Below are 26,821 nucleotides of genomic sequence, written 5' to 3'. Positions count from 1 at the left end.
CACAAATGCCTTTTCAGAGTGTTCAACAGAGATGTGCAAAAATGGAGATGGTTTCAGATCAAACAGGTGGGTGTTAACCCATCAATATTGAACAAACGCAAATCTCCCACTATGTCCCAGTTTTGAACTACTCCTCAGCCAGAAATTCAGTAAGTCAAAGCTGCCATTCCACTGCAATCCGTTCAAGTTTTTCATACCCTCCTCCCATGATGTTAAATCAAGCACTGGTTATTGCATACTGTTCTAATCACCAGCTCAACCAATTATTACAGTGTAGGACAGCATCTTCACATCTCCCCATGGGAAAACTTGGAAGCTAAATGGAGCATGTGGCACAAGCGTAACCTTATCCACAAAACTCTCTAAAGAGACTCACAGGGATACCACAAGGCAAGAAACAAAGCTGGGCTCCCAGCCCCACAGTGCCTATGAGAATTCACCAAATGGAAGCCCCTTTTCCAACAGGAAAGAGGAGCTCCAATGCAGCTGACACTCTGCCCCAAAGAGAGGAGTATTCATAGTTTTCACATGTGGTTCTTCTCCTTTCACGCTTCCCACTCCAATTATCAGTGCAGGTCCCAAGGGCTCTTGCTAGTTCTTGTTTTCGGAAAGAAGGAAGTTGCCTTGTAATCTCTGGCTGGAAGTTGTGTACGTCTGTCAGCAAAGTCAAAAGTGGCCTCACTCCGACAGCTGCCTTCTGCTTTAAGAAAAGCCTAAACCAAAGTGACCAACTCCTGAAAGGAAATCTCTCGGCCCAGCACTTCAGTTGCATACCCTTTTCCTCTCTTTGATGCCGAGGATTTGGGTTTTCCCAAGATAGTGTACTAATGCATTTTGCATTTTGCATTAGTGCTAAAAGAGGAGCTCCCAACCCGCCCGGGGCCAAAGGGTTAATAAAAAGTGGCAGGTTTTAACGACTACTGTTATGGTTGCTTGGCAACCAGAGAAGGTGCCTTAGGAAGGCCTAATTAATGAATGGGAGGAGAAGGAGTTTCTAGTAAATAAAGCACGGTTCCCTGCTTACTAGTGGTTTTGTTTATGCGGCTCCTTAAAAACTTTGGTGATTTTTCCCCCTATTGCCATTCTGCAACAGGGGAAATTTTTTATACATAAAAATTATCACTTTGGCAAAATTTTCTTCAAGAACATCTCTCAAGATTATTTTCAAGTCTCTTTCAACTGAAATGTTTCAAGCTTCCATTGGTAGCAAGGAGGGCTGCACATTCAAACAAGATGTATTGCATGCACTGAAATAGCACCAGGTTATTGCTGTGGCAAGTTTCACCGGGACCAGACCGTCTCCAAAAGGCTGCCGGATTTCCAGACAGATTATTTCACCCCTATTATATATTTGACCGCAAGGCTAATTCACAGGACATACCAGTTGGGTCAAGAAGAGCATAGGTAAGACTATCCTATGACAGGCATAGACATAGGAGAATGAAACCACAGGACTGAAAGCTTCTCCCTGCACACAGAAGCATAGGGGTGCACAACTAGCCTTCTTCCTATATACAGGAAACATTTCTGCAGGGGAGATCATTCATATATACACAAAACCTTCACCTGTAGTCAAAAGTGGTACAGCCCACTGGCCAAGAGGCTGAACTGTTATCTGGGGGGAGGGGGTGTTGGTTGGTTTAAATCTCATCTTCAGAAATGAAGTGGACCTTTAGCAAGCCACTCTCTGTCTCCCATCTCCAACATAGGGCTAGTAATAGTGGCCGCCTTGCAGGGCTTGCATAAGATGGGTATAAGCCCTTTGAGAAATGAAGTAGTATATAAAGGCTAACTTTTGTTGTTAATCAGGCATTTTCATAGACCAGCCAATTCTCCCCTACCCCATTCACTGCTAACCTCTTATATCCCAAATGCCATGTACCAGCTCCATTTGAATGCAAAGCTCCAGGGACCGGACTGTGTCCCTTCTATGATCAGTACAACGCCAAGGACAAAGTTTGTGTTGAGCAGTTCTTTAAGTAACACTGACAGGACCAGGTCAGACTCATAAGCAGTCAAACACTCAAAGCCCAAAATGTAGCGTGGTACCACCAAGCCCAGAGTTCCTGACTTCAGTCTCCTGTATGAGAGCCTGAAGCACAGCAAGCAAATAAAGTCACCAAAAGGTCATGCTTCTAAATATTTGTTCTCAGGTCTGGTCAATCCAGAAGTTTCATATTGTCTGCCAATCATAGGGCCCATCTTGGATATCCCCTGTTCCTTTTATGTCTGAAGAAGGCGTTGAGGCTCAAGCATGCATCATTCACATTCGTACATTAGGTTAAGCTCCAGACTCAGCGTTCTCTGAGTCCCAAAGTTCTTAACAAATACTTTACTGAGCAAGCAACTATCCCTTGCACAACATTCCCCCCCCCCAATTTTCTTCGGGGCCCAGAGGCAGCCCTTCCACCCCTCCAGGTTCTAGAATAGGACTTGGAAGTGGTTTTTCTAACATAGCCCTCATAACTCAAGCCCTGTTTTGCGTTTGCCTTGAGGGGTCATTGCTGGCCAGATGGAAAATATTAAGGGAAACGGACTGCAACTAAATCAATTGGCTGTAGAGTACTGCCAAGAAGCCCCCAGGCTAACTATAAGCAGATTTGCAGGCAAGGCCTGCTCTGTTACAATTGGAGATCTGGCACATCCTTTGCCCTGCCTAACAGCAGGAGGGCAAAGGGCCAGCTGAGAGTGGCTACTGTGCCAGACTGTGCAAGACTTGTTGTTTGAATGCTTCAGTAAACAAGGGGAGAATTGTGGGCTTCTTCCAGAAACAATTCCCTGTCCATTAGCAGGGTTTTTTTAAAAAAGGGAAGTGGCACAACCTAGACCCAGAACAAAAAAGTACACCTGCAACAAACCTCTACTTTCATGGAGACCAAAAGGAAAGGCCAATGGTAGCCAATATCCATCACTCCTAACCATGGAAAAATGAAAAGGTACAGTAACTAAATAACCCAATGCCTAACATAGTTTGGTCTGATCATCTAAAACCTTGGTTATTGTTTATCCAATGATAAGCTTATAATTTCTGTCTTACATAACTGCTATGTTGCTTTCCTGTGGAAGCAAACCTGGGGGGGGGGGGAGGAGTCCAGTAGCCCCTTAGTCTAGCAAAATTTATTCCCAACGTCATCTTTCATGGATTAGAACTGACTTCACCAGATGCAAGGGATGACAAGGGAAGAGAGATGTCTGTGGGTTGCTCCTGAAGCAGCACAAAGGTAAACTCGTTTCTGTGCTGAGTTCCTACACACTATAATCACTATTACCAAAGTGACTTGCAAAAATTAACACTTTGGAAAACAGCAGCAGCAGAAGGAAGCTAGGCTGACTTTGTTTCCCACCAGAAAGCACCTTTCACCATTGGCAGGAGGGGAAGCTAAGAAAAACAACAACAACATTCAATTTACATACCGCCCTTCAGGACAACTTAACACCCACTCAGAGTGGTTTACAAAGTACGTCATTATTATCCTCACAACAAACACCCGGTGAGGTGGGTGGGGCTGAGCGCTCCAAAGAGCTGTGACTGACCCAAGGTCACCCAGCCGGCTACAACTGGAAGAGGGGGGAATCAAACCCAGTTCTCTAGATTAGAGTCCTGCCGCTCTTAACCACTACACCAAACTGGCTCTCCTAGAGTCTCTTTCCACAAATGAAGCCAGCCTTGGGCTCTCATCAGGTCACCTTACACCTCTACTTCCCACTGGGCACCCCATCCTGTCTCATACTTAGCCTGCTAAACCTTGGCTTTCAATCACCATTGGTTTTGTACTTCTCACTTATATTCAGTGTGGCTGACCAAGCACCACCATATTCCTCATGAACATTATGGTAGTATTTGGGTCTAGGATGCCAGTGTTCAAGCAAGAGCAGAGATCTTGAGGCAGGTGATGATAAGACACTTCACACCTCCAATTTTTACCCCACCTTTTAGAGGTCCAGAAAGGCCAACCCCCCCGCATCGTATACTTATGTTCTAGTAAATAGATTAAAATAAATGATGGCAATGCCCTGGGACAGCAGGTCAGACAGCACAGCAGCGTACTCCATGGTGTGAGCAGAGGTAGCTTGTATTCACACTGTTTATCTGGCTCACAATGAGTGTTCCTTCCCAAGTCAAGCATCTTATATGATTGCACTGATTTGTTTACAGTTTAGAGCAAGCAGTATTTTGAGTGACTTTGCCTTTGTAGTTTTCAACATTCAGCTATATTTCAAGGGTATCTGCCACTGCATGCATAATGGGTGGCATTTATCTTTGGCACATGCTCAGACTTTTGTGAATCAAAATACATTCCTAGGTGACTGCAGTGTAAAAATGCTCAAGGTATTTGCAATCCCATTTAGAACATGTGCATTTGGGAACTGGGCAGGTATTCTAGAAAGACAAGCCATGTGACTTTTGCCTTTCTCCGTCCCAACAGGCTTGAGAAGACCAAAGAAAACACCACTTTAATCATTTTTTCCCCTGCCCAAACTGGGTGCACAGATGAGGAGGAGGAGGAACACAGTTGTAGGAAAGCAGAGCAAGGAACACATGCATAATATATTACCTATACGTTTTAGAATACTTTTGAGTATTCAATAAAAAACCTAACTCTTTTTTAAGTGTGCAAAGGAACTAACTGCTTGTATCTTGTGATCACATGCAAATAATAAAAAAAAACCCTTCCCCATTTCAGGTTGCTTTCCATACAGGATAACTTTATAAACCAAAGGCCTCTACATTCCTTTAAGAGAAACTGAGGATGGAACTCTCCTGGGGTTATTTTATCTGGATTTTTTATGGCCAAATTCTGATTGTAAAATATGTAGTTTTGAGCACGGTGGTTAAGTGGTTTGGCTGCGAATCAGCACTCTGCTGGTTCGAATCCCACTACTGCCATGAGATTACTAGATGGCCTTGGGTAAGCCACTCCTCAGCCCCAGCTCCCCAGCTGTATTGTGGGGATAATAATAACACTAACTTGTTCACCATTCTGAGTAGAGCATTACTCTGTCTAGAAGGGTAGTATATAAGTGTAGTAGTTGTTGTTGTTATCGTTGTGATTTTAACTGGATTTTGAGGGAGTATGCTGTGTTTTAGATTATTTTGTGTCAAACCACTTTGAGATCATGTTTAAAGCTCAACCCTAGCAGCAGAGAGAAACTTGCAACCTGTTGCTTAATCACATTTCTTTTGCCCATTTGCTAACCTGATAAACATTAGCATCTCTCACTTGGCTGCACACCCCTCATTTGATCCACAATGAGCAACCAAGACACCCAGGAGAGGGAGAGAGATCAGTGCATTCAAGTGGATGCACACAAATACTTAGCCTCATCTCAGAGGTCCCATTTGCCCTCTTCTCATAACAAGCCTCATTCCAGCACAGGGCCACACTGTTATATGAAGCACTTTAGTTCAGCGTATTATGTGTAATACAGATACCTTGCCTAAGCCACAAAGGACTGTGAAATGTCTTCTTTAAGAAATCCAAAGCAAAATGAATATAACCTATTAATCTCCCTCCACTTTCAGCTTGAGTCAGGAGTAGCTAGGGGCAGAATTCCACATTCCATGGAGTTTCATGATTATTTAACCCAAGGTTTTATTTTTAAGCAGACTGCAGCTATAGAGGCTGCAATTCAAAGAGCCGGACCAGTGTGGTCGGAAAAAATAAACACTCCACTTGTGCATTTTCCTCACTCCGTTGGTTCTCGCAATCTGCTTTTACTGCAACTGGGGAAAACAAATTTGCAGCTTGGTGGTACAGTGGCAAGAATTACTTCTTCCATCTCTTCCTGTACTGTCCTGCCCCTTTAAATCACAAGATCCATGGCTATAATCTGTTTGTTTTTTTAAAAACCCATCACTATCATCAAAGAACAGGAAACATTTATCTCTGCCTATAGCCAGAGGTGTAGCAAAGTCTCAGAATCCTGGAGTTGGAAAAGATCTTTATAGACCATCCTAGTCAATCCCTCAGCAATCCCTCTGCTAAAAAACCTCTTGCAGAAAGCCCACTCATGAAGAAAGGAAATTAGTTTCATTGTAACACTACTCTTACCTTTAAGGTGGTTTCTCCATTCTTTTGAATAAAATCTACTCACCTGTAACTTAAACCCATTTGATTTAGTCTTGCCTCTGTAGCAGCAGAGAACAAATTTTTGCCCTCTTTCATGTGATAGCCCTTCACACGTGTCATTTCCACCACCTTCCGAATACTTTAATCCTTATATAGTGCTATAAAGTGATTCAAGATACTGTAAAAGTGATTCAAAATGTGATTCAAGAAAGCCAGTATTATTATTATTAGTGCAATGCAGGTGGGAGAGAAGACAGAATGGCAAAGCAGTTACTTAAGGCCCCCTGAGAAACTAAGTCTGCAACAGGTGCAGGAGCTAAACTGGGAGCTGGGTTCACAGTTCAGCCACCATGCAACAATCTCCCCCACATCTCCAGCTCCAATATAAAGCACTACTGGGGTGCCCTGACCTGGATAGCCCAGGCTACCCCGATCTCATAAGCTAAGCAGGGTTAGCCCTGGTTAGTATTTGGATGGGAGACCACCAAAGAAAACCAGGGTCACTACACAGAGGCAGGCAATGGTAAACACCTCTGAACATTTCTTGCCTTAAAAACCCTATGGGGTTGCTTTAACTTGGCTGTGACTTGATGGCACTTTCCACCATCAATACTGGGGAATATGTCTGAGTGTGAAACAAGAAAGGAGCCAAACAAAAAGGTTGTGAAAAACAATATTCTTGATAAACATATCCATGCAGTCTTTCTTGCTGAGAGGTTGCTGTCTTTTGTCACTGACAGTTAAAATTGGTGCATTAACTAGATTCTGCTGCATTTAAGGCAACAACAGAAAACCTAGGCAACTGTTCTTTAAAGTAAACCACAACACACCATATGGTGTAAAGCCATCAGTTCACATGGCAAAAACAGTAGTTATTTCCTGGCTATGTATCTTGCCAAATGCATTCAGCTGAAAATGGGATTTTACCAATTTTGTATAAGCATGCATTAAAACACACATACACACACTAACATGGGATTAACAATAGTGATGGATGAACACTCTCATGCTATACTCATGATCATTCCTCTTGAACACTACAAATGTTCAGTAGGCATTTCAGTATACCATTGGACTCTAGTAAAATGCATGTATGTGCATACACAACAAACTGGTACTAGCCTAACTTTCTGCTTTGTAGAGGGTAAAACCTCAGTCTTGTAAATTACTCTTCCTAATCTTCCCCACTATAACTTCCTGCTAGAGTTCATGGGAATGGTAGTTTTTTACAACCTTCCAAATGGATTCAGGAGGCAGAGAATTACAATTCCTATCAACCACATTAATCCAGCAAGGTCTGAGCATGAACGAACTACCAGCCAATGTGATGATTACCGCATATTCAAATATATTTCAAATATTGCTCATTTTAGCTTGCAAACAAATCAGCAGAGAGAGAGAGCGAAGGGGGGGGGGTTACCAATGAAGCAAATCTTTAACAGCTTGCTCCAACACAAACTCCGTTTTGGGAATGCAAGTGATACAACTGCTGTTGTGCTGGGGGAGAGGATATAACCTGGGTAACATTGATGATGTTTGCATCTGGACTGAGGTAGCATCTGATGAGGGCCCCACTTCTAGGTTTCTCCCATGAAATATGCTTCAAAAAGAGAGCAGTAACTTTCCTGCAACACCCCTGACCAAAGCTGAACAAGCTTTGGGAATAGCAACACACCCTTCAAGCTTGTAACACATAAAAAAGTACAGTAGGGAAATGGGGAAATAATAAGGAGATTCCATGGCTGGGAAATTTACAGATTTTTTTTTTAAAAAAATTAATTATTATTATTAATTTTGAATTAGTTTACAACATGTAACTCACAAAACATAACATTAACAAACTTCAACAGATGTTTAAAACAGTTTGTTGTAACCATATCATGAGTTATTAACTTACATTAAATTAACAAGTAAAATGTTATTATAGCAAAAGCAGTATTAAATAGAACTTTAACAGATTTTTTTTTAAAAGCAAGAAGCATTAAGTCTTTTAAGGTATTTTTCCAACTTTAAAAAAGTCTACCAGCAGTAGCGGCAAGATCTAACCAATGGCAATGCCTCCAAATAAAATCCTGACTTTGTTTGACCACGGCAGAGCAAGCATTTGGTATAAAAATTACTGAACTACCATTCACTTATAAATGTAGCTGATCTTGCTTGGAATACAAAAATACTCAAAAATCCCCTCACTCTGTTTTATGGTCCAATTGAACGAGCATGGGGGACTAGGGATGATGGTGTTAGAAGATGCCAGTAGTCTGTTGCTCCCTAAACTATTAAAAACACCTGTGATATAATTTAACACCATCCTTTCTGTTTTAAAAGGGTTACAGAAGTCTTAACATAATATAGAATCCCCTCCCCATCTTAGAGAGAAGAGCTATTGCAATACTTGTGAGTTGCTTTTCATCTACATACACACATACAGTGGGCCCCAAAGCCGTTTGTTCCCCTGTGCCTTGGTGCCCAGCCGGTTGGCAACTTTCAGCCAGGGAGCTGTCAATTCCAATCGTGTTTGGGCCGCAGAGTCCTATTAAAAGAGCCTTGCTGGTTAAGGGGCGTCTGCTGTTTCCAAAGCCTGGGAAAAAGGGGCTCTGCTTTCCTTGCCTTTGAGCTGGCAACTTGCACTGGCTGGGAGTTTTCAAGGAGCCATGAATGAGCTGAACAAAGGAGTTCTGTGGCTGGTCTTTGGCTGGAATCCATGTCAACAGTTCCAAAGGTCACAGGTCACACTAACTAACATTTATTCCCAGCAGAACCTGTTCCAAGTACAAGCTGTAAGTAGTACACATTTGAAATTTTTTCCTGTAATCCCTCAGCATATTCCTGATCCTTCCACATTTTTGGTCAACTACAAAGAATCCTCCATTTGTCCCCAAGAAGGGAGTCCTCCCCCATCGCAGTTCCTAAAGTTGCTGTTTCTAAATGGACAAAAGGCAAGGAAAGGGATTGCTCCATATCACACCAAAAAGCTTCCAAGAGATTTCCAAAGAAGCAAGGTGATTTCGCTGTCTCCCATCTGTCAGGAGCTACTAGAAATATTATCCTTCTAAATCTATGTTTTTGCTTAACTCACAGGGAAGACTTTGCAGCCCTCTTGGACATTCCTTTATTAAATATGAATTTGACATTGTTATATTTCTCCCTATACCGCCTAAATTTCATGGCCCCTTGTCCCTGTTCTTTCCCCCATACCTTTACATGAAATGACTGTTTAGTGAGGACCCATTCACTGCATTTGAAGAATTGAGCTCTTGCCCTCAAAAGCTTATTCTGGAATAAAATGTTGTTAGCCTTTGAAGTGCCCAAATACCCTGTTTATTTTTTGCTGCAACAGACCAACCAGGCTAACCCTCTGGAATTTTTTGCAAACCCGTGCATTCCCCTCAAAGTGGATATGCATTCCAGTTTGTGTTCAGGGATGTATGCTTGTACATCCAACAGGGCTGTCAGAGCTAGGGCTATTTCTACAAAGCTTCTCCAGATACTGGGCTTTGTAATGGCTCCAGGCTGTTTCAGGTCAAACCACTGCCTCCATTCTGAACCTCTAACTTGGTCATCATTGGAGCTGGAACTCCAAGGCTCAGAACATCTTTTAAGTGCCTCTGACCGTATACACAGAGACTGTACACACACATTATAACTAACAGCAGCCTGCCTTCACACATCTCCAAGAAGCAGAGAATCTGAGTGAGAATGTGGTTTTCCCTATATAAGTTTAAGCCTCAGCATCACACATTTTTCAGCACAACCATGCTTTCTCTTTGACCCATCAGTTCTAATTTTATTAGAACACCCAAGTAGTTAACTTAAATAGACATGAAGCTAGCTTATTGGCCAAGCATCTTCTTTGCATTTCAGAAGTGGCCAGGAGGGTGTGGTTTAACTCTCACTAGGGAGGCTTGAGCAATAAAAGTTCCACCACTCCAGCCTAATCTACCTCACAGGGATATTGTGAGGAAAAATAAATAAACTGAACATACCTGTTAATTTTTTTTACACTGAAAAGTGATATGGAATAACTTGCTTTGTTAACAGCACCTGCAGAAGTAATTTGGAAGGACAGGTAGAAGTCCCCATTTGCACATTACCTCACTTCATCCCCAAATCACCTGGGCATTTTAACACAGTTGCTTTAGCAATGGGGGGAAATCTATACTGAAGATACCATGCAAAATTACAGCTTCATTAGCCAATGGAGAAAATGTTCTTTATAGCTTTATATGCACAGCTTGGACAAGGACTTGGGGGAGGGAGACGGCAAAGGACGCTGAAACAAACAGAATAGCTTAACTTTGTGGCATAACACCTGTAAAAACACTCATACACTCCATTAATGGCTTGGGCAATGCCTTGCCATAGAGGGAGAAGAGAGTGCATCGGAATATGAACCATACTAACACTATGCAACTGTCACCTCTAAGACACAGTCTAGAATAGGTGGATTTTTAAAAAGTGATATACATCACATTAAAAAAAAATGCTATCCCTCAGAGACCTCCCCATTATGAAGATAAAGAAACTGGTTTCTTTTCAACAAAAAGTGATGCTGGTTCACAAACAGGCTATATCTTAAGTCTCTTCCACCCAACCCCAACCAAGCACTCACAGGCTTTGCAACGTTTTTCTGGCTAGTTATTAGAAACAAATAAAGACTCCGTTGAAAATGCCAGGCTGAATAAATGGGCTGTGGAATAATTCAGAGCACACACAGAACTCCAAGAAGTTGACTTCAGAGGCACTCGCTCAGAAACAGCATGGATTAAAACCCATAAATTATCCCTTGAACTTTGAATTGGTTAACAAATATTCCTTTTGCATTGAGAACAGCAACGGATTTTAAATCAAACCTTGATGGCTCAGAGGGCATTTTCAGCAACTGGTGAATAAAACAGAGAAATGTCCTTTCCCCCCCTCCGATTTAAAATTCAGCTTGGCTCATTTTTTTCCCTTTTTAAAAGACTGTCTTTGATTTCCTTACACAGATCAAGCAAATAAAAATCACAGGCTAGAATTGCTGCATATCTATACACTTAAATACCTTAAATACCCCCTTTTGAAAACTTTATTTCTTTTAATGTATATCATACATTCTGGTATCTCTCCAAAGTCTGTATTGTCATTTGAATATAATTCTTGCATGCATTGGCCCTTTTGGCTTTATGCCTCAAACATTTCAGAGTGTACATTTCATAAACATGTCCCTTCAAGGAGGAATTATCAAAACAAGAGACCACAACACTTCCAACCCTTCCCCCCTCTTTTTAACAAAAGATTTTCCGCAATGCTTTAAATGACTGATAAGTAACTTACATGAAATACTGGAAATATTTCCAATTCTGTTTTTAAGATGTCCGCAAATTTAGTTTTGGTGGAGGGACAGGTTGGTGTTTGCTTTGCATAAAAGGCAAGACAGGCAATTAAGAAAGTTTCAAGTCAAGTCTAGGTCATACCCAGAAAATTCTTCCTCTTCCAGGAATTACAGTTACTGAAGCTACCATGCGGGAGGGTCAGATTATTATGACCTAAACCCCCTTATTATGATAAAACCCCTCATTTATTTATGTATGCACTATTATTTGTGCATCACAGTAACAAAAACTTTCCCTCAAACTTCCAGCAAATCCACAGCTTCCATCCACGTTGAACAAGTCCATCAGAGCGCTGCCTGTGAGAGGGCACCCATTTTTTGCCAGCGGACAAGGGCCAGATGGCACTTGCAAGCACCTACACTACACACCATGGTCACACTCGGATACCGAACAAACCAAAATTGGTTCACCCACTGAAAAAAATCTGAAAGAGGCTCATGAACTCAACCAAAATTGAAGGTTTCTTGAATTAGGAAATCTTTGATCTAACCACAACTGTTTGTTATGCCTGACTTTGACTGCTTCAGCAATTGGGCTTTGTTTCTTGATGTGGGTTAAGTGTCCCGGTTAGTAGGCAAGAAACAAACCTCAGTTTGTTAACATCATAACCACTTGCAGTTAGAGTGAAGACTTCTAAACCAGAAAGTGTTCAATTCACAGCACCATTACAAAAGCAAACCCTCCAGAAGCCAAAAGGAATTCATAAAAATATGAATTCATATATGCATCAGCTTCAAACAAGATACATTTTTGATATCTGTAATAAAAAAATAAAACATGAAGACTCTCCATTTAAATGCTGTACCAGAAAATCATGAATATCCACATTTTAAAAATTCATTTAATACCAGTTACACATTCTGTTTAGTTAAAAAATGTACACAAATGCTAAACTGTTTTTAAAAATCTAGCGAGTACTCTGTGAAATGCCTGTTCCTTTAAATTATCATAACTGGGTAGAGGTTGCATGCCGCAGGTTTTTAAAAACTAAACATTCTTCACACCATTCAGTGTTTCAAAAAGACCAAGGAAAGATAGCCTAGGACATGAAACACAGTCTCGTACTCTTCTCTGCCCTCTACTGTTAAGGTGCTGCTAGCACACACCTTTCCTCAAACTGATAAAAAGTCAGCAACATATGCCCAAAGCTTAAGAAAATTACAAAAGAATCTTCAGTATTTATTAGCAGTAGATGGGGGGGAAAATAAGTAGTGGTGCAGGAAAGGGACTGTCAGAATATTTGGGCTTTTAGCCAAAACTGTATGTGTTCTCCAGGATTTGCCAAGAGAACCCATCCACTAATTCCTTCTGGACAGCAAATATAATTAGCGGCACATTGAGGCACATTTTCAAGTGCCTCAATATGCAGTCACTTTTTTCCAGTCACTTGGAATGCCTTTGCCTTGAAGACTAACCAGAGTCTTTTCCATTTAGACCACAACGAATTCTGGAAACAGTCACATGTCAAAATACCATTTTGTTCTGCTTCCAGGGAACAATCTTCCAGACTAGTAAGCATCTTCCGAGCTGCTCTGAGACCACTATGTATATATCCTGCCTCTGGCAATGCTGCTGATGGTATAAGACAGTCATGCTAGCTTAGTACAATCAGAGCGATGAGAGGGGGCTTGGCTTCCACCATCAACTCTATTGAGAACAGCAAACTTGGTGGAGCAATGAAAATTTGGGGTACAGTTAACTTTCATCCAGAGAGAACTCTTACTAGCACTTGCAGCATAATGGTTAAGTGGTTGGATTGCAAATCAGCACTCTGCTGGTTTGAATCTCACTACTGCCATGAGCTCAGCAGGTCGCCTTGGGAAAGCCTCTCCTCACAGCCCCTGCTCCCCAGCTGTATTGTGGGGATAATAACAACACTGACTCTGTTTACCACTCTGAGTGGGGCATTAATCTGTCCAGAAGACCAGTGTATAAGCACAGTTATTATTTTCTCACAATCTCTTCTAAAAGCCACCCACAGATTGTACAACACCACAGTTGTCCCTTTGAAAGAAAGCTCTTTCAGCTGCAAAGCCTCATCTTGAGTCTAGAAAGAGGGACCCTCACAGCTACCCCACTCAGTGAGTTTACTATCACTAGTGTTATTGATCATAATGACTGCTGATGAAAACAGCAGTCCTTATCTGAATGTACACACACACACATACACTTATGATGAAAAGGAGCTGCTGACAAAAGCTAAGAAATTCTTACAGAACCCAGTTTCTCAGAATTCCAAATTAAGACAGCTTGAGCTGGTGTGATGTCTGACTTTGGCTTAAGGGATGGTTGGGAGTAAGGAGTCATACCAGGCACCATTTTCATTAAATAAATAAATAACATGGCCATGAGGCAAGCAGTATGTACATTCACCTACTCCATGTGAAGGTTACCAAAGCAGGGCTTTCTCCAACCTTTCCCAGTGAGAGCCAGTGGAGTATCTAGCATTGTCATGAAACTTACTGAGTGATCTTGGACCAATCACTCCCTTTCTCAGCCTAACCTGCCTCATAGGGTTGTTGTGAGAATTAATAGAAGAGAAACAAGCAAGCTACCTTGAACTCTTTGGATGAACGGGGGAACATCAATATGAGAGATTAATTAGATCACCACAGAGAGGACTTATTTTCTCCCTCTACTCCAAAATACCCTTATACAATTTCTTTCAATGTGAAACTCCTTGCAGCAAAGCAAGAGGAAAGCAACTTCTGTAAATGAAGGAAATGACTAACACTCTGGAAGGAAAGCAGCCCCTCCCAATTAACCCCACTGGGAGTGTTTGCCTTTGTTCACACAAACATAGCCTTGTGACATACTTCAGAATGGTAATGTACAAATTCCCAAGCAAATGGCTCCCTGGGTTCAACCCAGCAAATGTGCCTATGTAGACTTCCACTAGTCTGCAGCAGCTAAAAACAGAAAGTTCTATGGTGTGGCCCATTCATGCCAGTTCATCACATTGCAAGAGTGATGATTTTCAGAAACATTGAGCCAAAAATTTAAAATGCAGATAAACAAGGAGAAAAGAGCCCCAGAGTGCAAGAAAAATTTTGGCACACCAAAAAAATCTCCAGAAGTGCAGTGACTTCCCGAAGAACAGATAGGAAAGCGATTCTCTCAACAGCTGGAAAGTGTTAATTAAAAGCAACAGAAGCAGAATGTCAACATAGCTTCCCAGAGCGAGGCAGCAGCAGGAGGGGGCCACATTCTGACTTACCTTAAGATACAGAAGCAGGTCTTGGCCCCAGAAGATAATCGGCAGAACCCAAACCTCTGCTTGCTGTCAATGTCTGTGAGCACAAAAGTGAAGTTCTGGCCAACTTGGCTAACTGTGAGGCTGGAAGTGGGGAGAACAAAGGAATCTATTAATGGGCTGTTCACTTCAACCATGCCAAGTATCTCAGCAAACTAAGTCATTGAACCGGCAGCATTTCCTCTCTCTAGAAATTAAAGCTTGGACAGAGGACAATTTATGCCTCTTTAAAAACGTCCAATTTAGCTATGGGCTAAATCACAAGCAGACCAGCACCCACCACTGTATCACGGTATAGCCCAATGCTTTTATGCATAGGGATCTGTTTTAGAGTAAGCTTTGGAAATTTAATAATGAGTCACAGTCACCACCCCGGCATTTGACACATGCACCTCCTTCCCACCAAGGGTCTCTTCTCACATTATATTTTTACTGCTTGGGAATGCTTCTGTAAATCATTCGTGCCTCTAATCATTCACAGAGGAAGGACATTGTTTTTGAAAAGGACACTGGTACTTAGGAGACAGTAATGTGTCCACTCTGCCCAAATGATTCTGGAAGACATCAGGATGCACTTGAGCATGAGCAGAGAGTTTTTCCTTTGGCTCCTGTGCACAGAGACTGCCTGAGAAGGATTTTCATGACAGGTTCAAATTGCAGAATGTCCCTCTGTACCCTGGAAACTAAGCACTGAGTAATGACTCAAGCACAAAGATACCTTTTGGGTATCTTAACAGAACAGGTACTACTATACTGGAGGGAGCCTTGGCTTGCTTAAATGCCTCAGGGGCTCCAAAGGAGCACTTCTGCTCCTAGGCAGGATCTGAACACAGGCAGAGTCAGTGCCAAATCTCTTTATTTTTTAATATATTAATTTAAGAAGAGCTCAGCTTGCAAGTAAAGAAAAGTTTTGTAAAGATGGCTTAACCAGCGGAACAGAACAAGCAGTAACCTGTGACCGCTTATCATGGAAGCAGGAGAGAGACTGGTCTGAAAGAGAAGGTAGCACTTAGACAAGAGGCAGCCAATGTGCTTTTCTTCTAAAGGAGCACAACACAGAAAGAGAACACAAAGTCCCATATCTAAGACTCGTCTTGACCCATGCAGCCCAAGCCTTTATTATAATTTATCATCACCAGCTTAAGATTTGTAGCTTTAAGTTGTGAGTAGAAAAGTGAAGGCCTGGGGCGGGGGGGGGGGGTGTTCTCCACCCCAGACCTGCCATAGACTCTTCCCTCTCACAGTTTTGCCAATATAAGAACAGGAAGTTTGGGGAAGCTGTGGGGGGAAAGTCTCCAATAAAACATTCTCTCTTTTGGAATGAGTAAAATGTTTTTAAGGCAAAAAATGACTCAGTATGTGTAGTATGAAGAGTTTTGTATAAAATAATCTATAGCATTAGATAATTACCCTGATGTATATTGTAGATACCAAACATATTTTCAAACATATGTTTATCATGTAAACATGACTAATTTTGTCCACAATTAATTTTTTTATGTAGGATGATAATACAAGTGTGTTCAATCTTAGAAAGTTTAATTCAATATCCAAATATGCTGGTAGTTTCATTGTGACTGTATGAGACTGCTTCTCCCCCAGAATACTTTATTTTGTTTACTTTAAATTTTGTTTTGTTTTCAATTTTTATTTTTTCCCACCTTTCAGATGGCAAAAAAACCACGTGGGCTAAAGTAGGATAGGGAGAAGCAGTTGGCAGTTCTCTGTGTCTATATCATTGAATATATTTGCAAATTGCTCATAGAAAGCTATGGCATTTATAATTTTAATTTCATAAACATGCCGAACAGTATCATTTTATACACTAACTGCATTATAAAATATGGATTTTATATTGATGAAGCAGAAAAATGTGTGTTGGCTTGATAAGACTATTGCATATATTTCATCCCTCCCCCCTTTCTATTTTTTTTTTAATAGTGGAAATGTGTTTATGGAGGTTTTGAGGGAATGAAGGAAAATTTTACATCTCTGGTTGTGAGATGGTTGTGATATGTAGCAGGGCTGGCCATTTTTTACTGAAATTTTGCTAGATCCCCTTCTTCCCTTAGTAGTACAAAAAACACTCATGAAGGTCAGCGGCATGACAGGCTGCAGTGAGAAGGAAGAATTGGTGGAACTCATCCCCCCTACATACACTCTTGCACAAGCTCTTTCTTTGGCAATGATTCCTTCCACAAATTCCACTCCATTCACAGTTGTTATGGTTGCACGCCTAAGCTGAACATCCAGGAGAGATATTAAAAGCAAAAAGTAAAAAAAAAAAAAAATCTGCTTTTATATCTAGGCTTGGCACGGGTGGGGGGAACTTTAGTTACCTAAATAAAAAACAGGGTCAGAACTTCAGCTTCTTTATTTTTAAAAAACAAAATATTCAGTTAAAGAAAACGTTCCCATAAAATAATACTTGGCTTTCACATTAATACATATACTACAATTATAATACAAATAATAGTTCCATTTCAAAAATGTTCAGCCCCATTCCCCAAGCTTACAAGAGGCCAAACTGAATTGCAGCGTGCTCCAGTGACATTAATTTAAAGGAGGGAATTAAATACGAATACAAAAAACCCTTTCTTAAACAAAAAAAAGGGCCGCCTCTCTTTGAATCGCAGCTGAATATGAAACTCTCCAAAGTATACCTTCAAGGCCTCTGCAGCAGCTAAACAGGGCTTCTCCTGTCAATACAATGATTCTGAATCCCGCCCCCCACCCCTACCCCAAGAGCGATCATGATCACCAGGTTCGTATCTGGGCTTTTTCAAAAGTCATGATCATCTTGCACTCTACTCCGAGGTGCTCATTTGCCTCTTCTACAAGAGCACAAACAATGCAACAATATTGTTTAACAATGCTGGCCCCCTCCTACCTTACATAGATATCACCTGTATACAAGCGAACCCTCCAAATCTCATAAAATATAGTTCAGGCTAGGAAGCGAAGCAGAGCAGGAAGAAGAAAGGCAGCAGAAGCTAAAAGCAGGGTACAAAGCCTTCTTCCCTAACACTATAATTAGTAAAGGATATTACTGCTAGCAGCTTGATACCTCTCTCATAAATAACAGCTTGCTTTGTACCATGTGTGAAACCTATTACTTAAAGCATGAATTTCCAGAGTGGTGTGCATGAGAAATGCAGAATGTGAATTTTAATTTCTTTATGCATTGCCAGGTTTTTGTATATGCCACATCACATACAAAACACACAGAGGAAAATTGCAGGCCTAAACAACCCCCAGGGGATCCTGGGCTTGTGCCTATACAACTTTGCACATTTGGCTTGGAGACAAAGCAGCACAGAAGAGGTTAGGGTCATTATTATCCCAAAGAGCTAAATAAATGCATCCAATAATAATAATAATAATAATATTTGACATCTATACAGCACTTTCCATAGGTTATCTTGGTAATTCTTACAACAGCCCTGTAAGGCAGCCCAGTGTTGTTCCCATACTGCAGATGGGAAACAGACTGCACACCTTGCCTGAGTTTGTTCTCCTCTGCTCTGTTCGTAGGTACTTCAGACCTGGATGTGCCCAGAGGCATAAGCAAGAGTCAGGAACCAACAGGCTCTTTCGCTCTTAGCCAAAGTTTGGCATAGTGGTTAAGAGCAGCAGGACTCCAATCTAGAGAACCGGGTTTGATTCCCCACTCATCTGCTTGAAGTCAGCTGGGTGACCTTGGGTCAATCACAGCTACTTGGAGCTCTCTCAGCCCCACCCACTTCACAGGGTGCTTGTTGTGGGGATAGTAATAACATACTTTGTAAACCGCTCTAAGTGGATGTGATGTTGTCCTGAAGGGTGGTATATAAATCATATGTTATTATTATGTTATATTAAGGCCATGACCAAGATCTGGGTGAAGATTAGTGGCAGAGAGAGGAAAGATCTTCTTACCACTCAGCCTCACCCCTTCTTTTCCTGATTTTCTCCTTTATTTTTTCTATACTGTAATCTGCTTTGGGTGCCTCCTCCCCCCAGGTCAAGGTAAGATTTCAACCAAGTGGACTTTTAGACCACAGCTATCCTCTCTTGTTTACCATGCTTACCAGTATGCCAGATATCTGGAGTCATGCTAAGAAGATAGGATTGCTTCCCCCCCCCCCGGGCACTGCTTACTCCTCCTTCAAACTAGCTTACCTTTTTGTCCATTGAGAGCTGCCAATCAGGAGTTCATATATACTCAACCCACTTTCTGAAGGTTTGCAATGAGATGCGCAACTGCAGCCTAGTCAGTATCTGAACTATCAAACAGTCTAAGCATTACAGAGTGGTCAAGCCCCATCTCACTCATTGGAACATGCTGCAAAAATTGCCAGAGTAACAACCTACAACCATAGGGACAAAGACTTTGAAGCTCATGTATGAGTCACCCAGGTAGCTTGCTCTATGGGTTCCTTTCTGCAGTAAGTGTTCTCTGTGACTGGAACAGTGAGATCTGGTTTACTCACAAGAAAGCTGTTTGACAGACTGATAGAATATACAGCCCGCCTCACAGCAGAGGACTAGACTGGACCCCTCCCCTAAAAATTACCATAAAGCAAAAACCTACCATGAGTATAAGGTTCACCTTAAGTAAATAAGATGAACAACCTGTTAAGTTCCGTCACCCAAGTTCTCTCAAGAAAATCAAGAATGAAAACTATTCCATGAATCATCAAGGCAAACCAGATCATGTTTTCTCAACATGGGAAAAGGAGAAGAATTCAGAAGTAAGGCAACTGTCTGAGAATCACAGAGGATGACTATATCTTACTCCATATTAAAAACCAAGAAAGCAAACAACGCTTACAAACTGCAGGTATCAGCTTAAGAAACTCCAGAAGATCTCTCTGACGGCTATTTTAGCTTACCCATGAAGCTTGGATGCAAGGTTACTATGGTGATTGGATGCTTAATTTTACAAGACTGCAGTTAGAGGAGGCAAGACAAATACCATGCTAGTTCACAATTAGAGCCATGGCAATAACAAAGCACATCTTTTTCTAACAACAGGGAGGGGCTATTAAATTACAGAGGTGCTGCTATAGAGAAGAACCGGGGTTCCAATTGCACAATTTCATGGCTGTGTCATAATCTCCCATAATCTTGGGACACTCCCAAGTGACAGGAACATGGTATCACTGTGGTTTCCCAGAGGGGAAGGAACAAGAGAAGGGAGCTGCTGAATGCTGGGAGCAGCAGCAGCAGCAGTCACCTGGAAGGCTTTTTAAGAAGGTGCTGGTAATGGGTGCACAGAACTAGTACTACTGATAAACTTCAAAATAAAGGAAGCAGAGATTGGCCAGACCCAGAATACATAGTGTTATCCAGACAGTTGAGCCTCAGTCAATTCCAGATTGCTGTTTTTCCAGCTGCCAAGATCTGTGTTTGTCATTACCTGCTCCCCAGAGACCTAGCTCTCTGCTCCCTCTTAGGCTGACTTGTATTTCCTTCTTGCACTTCTCAGAGGACTTATTCCCTAGAGACTGCTCTCCCCACCTCCCGCTATCTTGCTACCTCGCTCTTGCATCTCACTGGCAGCAGTGCCCAAGCATCTTGGCTCTGAATTGCTTTCTGGCCGGCTGCTCCCATCCCCAGCCAGATGCAAGAGACTGGAGGGATAGTCTGCAGCAAACACTCAAATGTGCAAAATGCGCTGGAGCACCCAAATTCTACTTCTCCCTAACATAAGAAGTTATATACTTCTGGCATTCTGCAAGAGGCCCCTTTGTTGCCCCACCACACTCAGCACTCAGTATCTGGTGTAAGGGAGAGAGGCAATCAATACACCCCAGTCCCTTGTGTAGTTAATAAACATAGCTTCTTTCAGCACTCAGCCATTCCTTTTTGTGAATGACTGAACAGCTGCAATATAGCAGGAACTCTAGCCGGGCCACCCCTAAGGAAAGGGACAACATGAACTCAGAAAAACCTGCTAGGCAAGGGGGACTGTAGAAGCCTTCGAAGCAAGACTGAGGCAAGACACACACACCGCTTCCAAGATAAAAAGAAGCTCCAGGACAAGGAAACAAATGATACTTTAATTGCAACCCATCCTATCCCTGGATAATATCTTCAAGAGCCAATGTCTTCAAGAGCATTTTCTGTAAGTTAGAAAGAAAAGTAAAAAATATCTACCATTTCAAAGCATCCTGAAACTGAAAGAATCCATGTTGTCAAGCAGAACTAACCCCCTTGACCACTCAGATCACACTCACATCCCCAGATCTGTAGTCTGTGCCACAACCAGAAAGAATATGATCTTCAGAAAGGTGCCTCCATGGAACCAATTATTTTATCCAGAGACACAAGCATGAAGGTGTTCAGTTATCAATTCCATTATTTAAAACTTTCTCCTGGGGAAATCAGCCTGCACAGACAAGGTCCACAGAAGCAGCAGGTGCTTTCCTGGGCCTTTGAGAGCCACCAATGGGTGAGGTTTCAGGAGGGGACACCACCATGCACCCATGACTCTAGGGTGGAATCAGACTCCATGCTACTCCTGCCACACAGCATTTCCAATTTCAGCAAACATTTCTTCCCCAACTGTCACACTTATAAAAATTGTAAATAAGCAAACATGAGAAAATCAGCACACCTAAAGGGCAGGGCTCCCTGGAAACCCTGTAGAGCTGGGCTGTGGCTACTCCATAGCGAAGGAGTTTGCATAAGGTCAGAGGTACTCTTTTATTCTAATGTTACCTGTCCCAAAAACTGAGTCCAGTGTTCGAAACAGCCCTGTAGGAGTCTTGCACAAACAGACATAACATGTACAATTTTTTTGGTAAGTCAAAGAAAACTAGACTAATAGTATTACATTACCTAATTCTTGTGTTTACCCTCATGCCAGGAAGAGCTGCACTGTATATAATAGTAATTATTTATAAATAAAAAGGACGTATTGCATGCATATTCATTCTGGCCCTTGGGGTAATTGATAGGTGAATAAATGCTCAGAGGATATGAAAAAGGTATGAATTGCAAATAAACATGATTTATTCAGGGGAAAAATACCCTCCATACTGCAGATGCCATGCAAATTCCTCAAAAATGAGAAAAACATGTTTCTAGAGTAATTGTGATTAAGATCAGATTTAGCTTACAGTCAAAAATAGTTCTTGACGTTTGTTTCTGCAAGTCTAAAGAATTGACACAAATGGTGCCTCAGAATAGCGAAAGCATAACTGCACATAGTGTGAATACTGACCAGGGAACTGGAAAGGAAATGCTGTCTTCAAAAAAACTAGCATAATTTGCTCCTTTTGTCCCATGCCACGGTCATCTGAACTAGGAAACCCCTTGTGAGATTTAGCACCAACCAAGAGTCCTTTCTTGATTATACTGCCCATATATTATGAGGAGCCCTGTGGCGCAGAGTGGTAAGCTGCAGTACTGCAGCCCAAGCTCTGCTCACGACCTGAGTTCGATCCTGGCGGAGGCCAGGTTCAAATAGCTGGCTCAAGGTTGACTCAACTTTCCATCCTTCTGAGGTCAGTAAAATGAGTGCCCAGTTTCCTGGGGGTAATGTGTAGATGACTGGGGAAGGCCATGGCAAACCACCCCGTAACAAAAAGTCTGCCAAGAAAACATCATGATGCGACGTCCCCCCATGGGTCAGTAATGACTCGGTGCTTGCACCTTTACCTTTTTTATATTATGACGAATCAGGTGACACAAAGAGAGGAGCTTCTGCGGGCTGACAAGGTTGGATTCTCCATTCTGTCTCCTGAAAAGTCCAAATCTGAAAATCCTCTACAAGCCTCAGAAGGCCATTTTCTTTAGTCAGTTTTAATCAGTTTAGTCAGTTTTAATTAAGCAAGTGTGTGAAAGTTTTAATTTACTTTGACAAACAGAAATGCTATACTACAGCTATTTGGGGGTTGTTTGTTTTGGTAGGCCAAACATTTGAATGGGCTTACTCTGCCTCCCCCAGCCCTCCCAATGGGGCATGATAGGAAGTTCAATAATAAAATAAATGCCAGGTTCTCTCCCTCTCCCCAGTTAAAGCATCCCTAAGAAATGGTTCACAACAAAACTATTCAGCCTGTCCTAATACAACTCATTATCCAAAAGTCAGGCTGCACATAACATTCCCTATAAGCACATGAACTATCTTAACTGATCAATATAGACCAATATTTTTCTCCTTCAACTGGCAGTGTTCCTCTAGAGTTTCAGGCAGAGAAAGATCTTTTCCAACACCTGAGACCCCTAAGACTGAACCTCAGGCCATCCATATTCAAAGCAGCTGCTCGTCCACTAAGCCACATCATTTGGATATTTAATTTGAAATTAATACATTTTACCTAAACCTCAGTCTTGCCACCCCAAATGTTGTTTCAATGCTCTTCAACCAGCTCTCTTTCTTTTCCCTTACTATCCTGGGCCTTATTTCCTGACACAGCCATTTAATCCTATTGGCTGTGATGGTGACCCACACTGAATTTTCAACAGGGCAGACACTGCATTTTAAGGTTGACAACATTCACATGAGTCTTTACAGCCAATTGGATTAAGCGGAAGGGAAGGTATGGAAGAAAGTAGCACAAAGAAGAACACATCAAAACAACGCAAATATTTCACACTGAATACTATAACCGAACATGCATGCCATGCCAACATTCATTGAACTGCAAACCATTTCATTCTGGCTCGGTCCTGCTCCAAATATAGATATCCAATGACCGGGGGTGGGGGGGATCATTTTATTACTCTAACCAAAACTTCAGAAAGCATTGCAGTAATTATGGTTATTCTCCATTTACAGAAATTCTGGAAAGAACTACAGTTGTAAATGCTACATATTATCAGATGTAGGTGTATAGCTATTAAAATCCACAAAGTTTAACTTTGGCATTAAAAGCTTCATTAGAACAAGAAGAAAACTGATTTGACTGTTGCCGATACACGGTAAAATTAAAACTTTTTTTGATGGTGCCTATAAAAACCTTCAGGGAAAGGATATTGCCACTATAATTTACACTTGGGTGCTTTAAATCATGTTCAAGGAGACAGCACATTAAGAAAGGTATGGTTTTTATTTTCTGAAACCATTTTATTGACAGAGGCTTGTTTGTTTTTTCCTTCTTGTAAAGTGCAGAAATCTAACACTACCTGTCCACATAGAAGGGGAAGCAGAACTTGGTCAGAGTCTGTAGAATTTCCTGTGGAGAGAGAAAAAAAGAGATAATTTATACATCTAATGGGACCAATAAATCTAACATTAACCACAGAACACAATCTTGCAACTTTGCCCTGAAGAAACAAGAGACAGATGAAGAGAAATGCACTTTATCAATTACAAAGAAGCAGTATCAGGCAGTCAATCATATGAAATAATAAACATGATCAAACTTCATTAAAAATGAAAAATTAATCAACATTCACACATGGCCAAGCAGCAGGAGCCCTCCAGCAGCCCTCCAAAGGGAAGGGGGAGGCTGGGCTGGCGCGCGTTAACTCGCCTCTGGGGAGAGTCTCCGGCCTGACCATATGGACACCAGCGAACACCACCAAACCATGCCGGCTTCTTGGGCTGGCAGCATTTCCTCTACTGGCACCATGCTTGCCTGTTTCCTAGGAACAAGAACTGCCAGGAGGAGGGAAATGCTACCCAGCATCAATAGGGCAAATCCTAACACAAAATAAAGCCAAGGAGGGCTCTCAAGAGCTGTCCTCCCCATGCTGGACCTCTCACCACAACTTGCAGGAATAGAAAACAGCAGGTTTACTTTTAAGAGTCCATGCAGGCTTATGCTAGAATAGAAACTTGCTAGTCTTTAAGGTCCCCTAACACTCCTGTTTATTTTATCCAAATGTGTATTTAGCTAAGGAAAACTGCAAGCCAAAGTAGGCTGGGTTGTTTATAGCATAAACTGGGGGAGGGCTTAAATCCACCTATATTCACACAACGGGGGGGGGGGGGAGAAATCTCTTTAAGGCAACCTGCTGCATGGTGCACACTTTCCCCTGAATATGACTTTAAAATGCATTGTTGAAACAAGATCCCATTTGTTAAATGAAGTTCAAAAAGTCAGTGGGGCAGTCACTATCCATTTAAAAAAATGATAAAAGCAGGTATGATGACTGCAGGGAAAGGAACTACCAATTCAAAGTGAAAGCTTTAATCATTAGCATTCTCTACCAACAACATCTCCACAGCTGTTTATCAATATCAATGTATCTATATTTACATATCCAAGAACCAAGGAAAGAGTCAGGGTTTTCTTCTTCTTCTTCTCTCTTTTTTGTAGTTGAACTAATATCCCATTAAACAAACATTACCACACATGATAAAATTAATGATCGATTTACAAATGGAGCACTTTCCAGGCCAGTAATAATAAATTATCTGTGCTAACAGAATTGATGCTTCGTGCTTCATTTATTTTTAAAACCACTTCCATCATTTAACAAATAAACCACATCAATCTAATCACCCATTCAATGGAGCAGAAAACATATTGACTCTCCTGGCAGGAACATGGTCCTACACAATTCAATTGAGCATGTCCCCTTCCTTCATATACAAGCTCAATTGCTCTACATGGCACCACCTCTTCCCTTCCTTTCTCTTCCTCCCCGTACACCAAAAAAGGTCAGGGAGTAAGAAAGAGAAAGGGTTTCCCCCCAGCTATAAGGGTTATGGACTACAAAGAAACAGCTAAGAAGAAAATTCAGGAGTGTTTCCCTTTCTGCCTCCCCACACATAGGGGCATAATCTCAGGTGGGGGTATTTTCCCCCTAAGGGGCATAATCTAGAGCAGGGGTCCTCTTTAAAAAGCATGGCTATGGAAGTGTCCGGTTTACCCTCCATTAACTTGTCACACAAACCAAACACAATTAACCAGCTACGTATTACATTCTATGAAGTGCTCAGCTATCACTATTTGTGGCCTACCGTTCAGGGATGTTGTAAGGTTTACAAAAAAGTAGTGTATGTGAAGCTCCCTCAATGCCAAAAGCTCCAAAGAAATGTTAAGCATTATTCCTACTCTTTTTGCAGTCCTATGTCCTATGCAGTCCAGAGGCCAGGCATGCCTCTTTGCCTTCCAGGACTCAGGAAGAATTCAGCCATTATCTCACTGTAATCCTTGTAACTCTGTAAAGTAGGCCAGTAGTATTATTCCTATATTATAAATATACAAGGCTCACAGGCAGTGGCTTGCTTAAGACTGCTGCACGACTTTTTGGCAGAGGATTGTTTGAACAAGGACCTCCCGGATGACAACTCAGCCTCTCCACCATTAAACGACTCCAGCTCCCATGCCAATTTATACAAGGGCCTATTCTTCTGAAAGCAGGACTTGCAAAACATGGCATTTAAAAGGTGCATGTGGTGGACACTGCTTCCTACTTGCACACTGCCAACAACTGCAAAACAGTTCCGTAAATGCCCACACATGTCCACCATCAGTCCCAAGTACAAAACACCAGAGGATCTCTGTCTGAAAAGTTTACTGTTTATAAGAACAAGGTCAATAGTGTTGGCAGAACTTCAAGCACATGTAGAGAGTTGTTAGCATTTCCCCACATCTCTGGAACTCCCTACCACTGGACACTCACACCATTTGGAGCATCTGATAGAAGCACTGCAAGACTGTTGTTTTTGAGCAGGTGATGATAGAAAGGGAGGCACGAGTTGATATTCCATATCTTTCAATTTACTTTTTTTAAAAGTATGTAACACTTTGGACAAAGAAAGCACAAACCCAAGAGACTATATGTCACATGAAGTCTGTTACATCTACTGAACTGTTACTACATTTTTATCCCAGACTTTATCCAAGGAGTTCAAAGGGATGTACAAAGACACCTCTCCTTTGTTTTATCCTCATAATCACCCTGGCCCGTGGCGCAGAGTGGTAAGCTGCAGTACTGCAGTCCAAGCTCTGCTCACAACCTGAGTTCGATCCTGGGGGATCCTGGGTTCGATCCAGGTTCAGGGAGCCAGCTCAAGGTTGACTCAGCCTTCCATCCTTCCGAGGGCAGTAAAATGAGTACTCAGTTTCCTGGGGGTAAAGTGTAGATGACTGGGGAAGGCAATGGCAAACCATCCCGTAAAAAATCTGCCAAGAAAATGTTGTGATGCGAGGTCCCCCCATGGGTCAGTAATGACTTGG

The 26,821-nt window shown here is 41.8% G+C and overlaps 1 protein-coding gene across 5 annotated transcripts in view; it reads right to left on the bottom strand.

The window, feature by feature from the left end:
* Positions 1-26,821, bottom strand: part of DENND1A (DENN domain containing 1A) — a 265,895-nt gene that overhangs the window by 145,026 nt on the left and 94,048 nt on the right. For all 5 annotated transcript variants that reach the window (XM_054998226.1, XM_054998222.1, XM_054998223.1 and 2 more), the window contains exons 4-5: positions 23,814-23,863; positions 14,661-14,780 (exon numbers count right to left, since the gene is read on the bottom strand). In XM_054998226.1, coding sequence (XP_054854201.1) covers positions 14,661-14,780; positions 23,814-23,863 — 170 coding nt within the window. The remainder of the gene's footprint in view (positions 1-14,660; positions 14,781-23,813; positions 23,864-26,821) is intronic.

This window comes from Eublepharis macularius, chromosome 14, assembly GCF_028583425.1.
Source record: "Eublepharis macularius isolate TG4126 chromosome 14, MPM_Emac_v1.0, whole genome shotgun sequence".
In the NCBI taxonomy this organism is placed as follows: Eukaryota; Metazoa; Chordata; class Lepidosauria; order Squamata; family Eublepharidae; genus Eublepharis; species Eublepharis macularius.
This window is presented reverse-complemented; position numbering and strand designations above follow the sequence as displayed.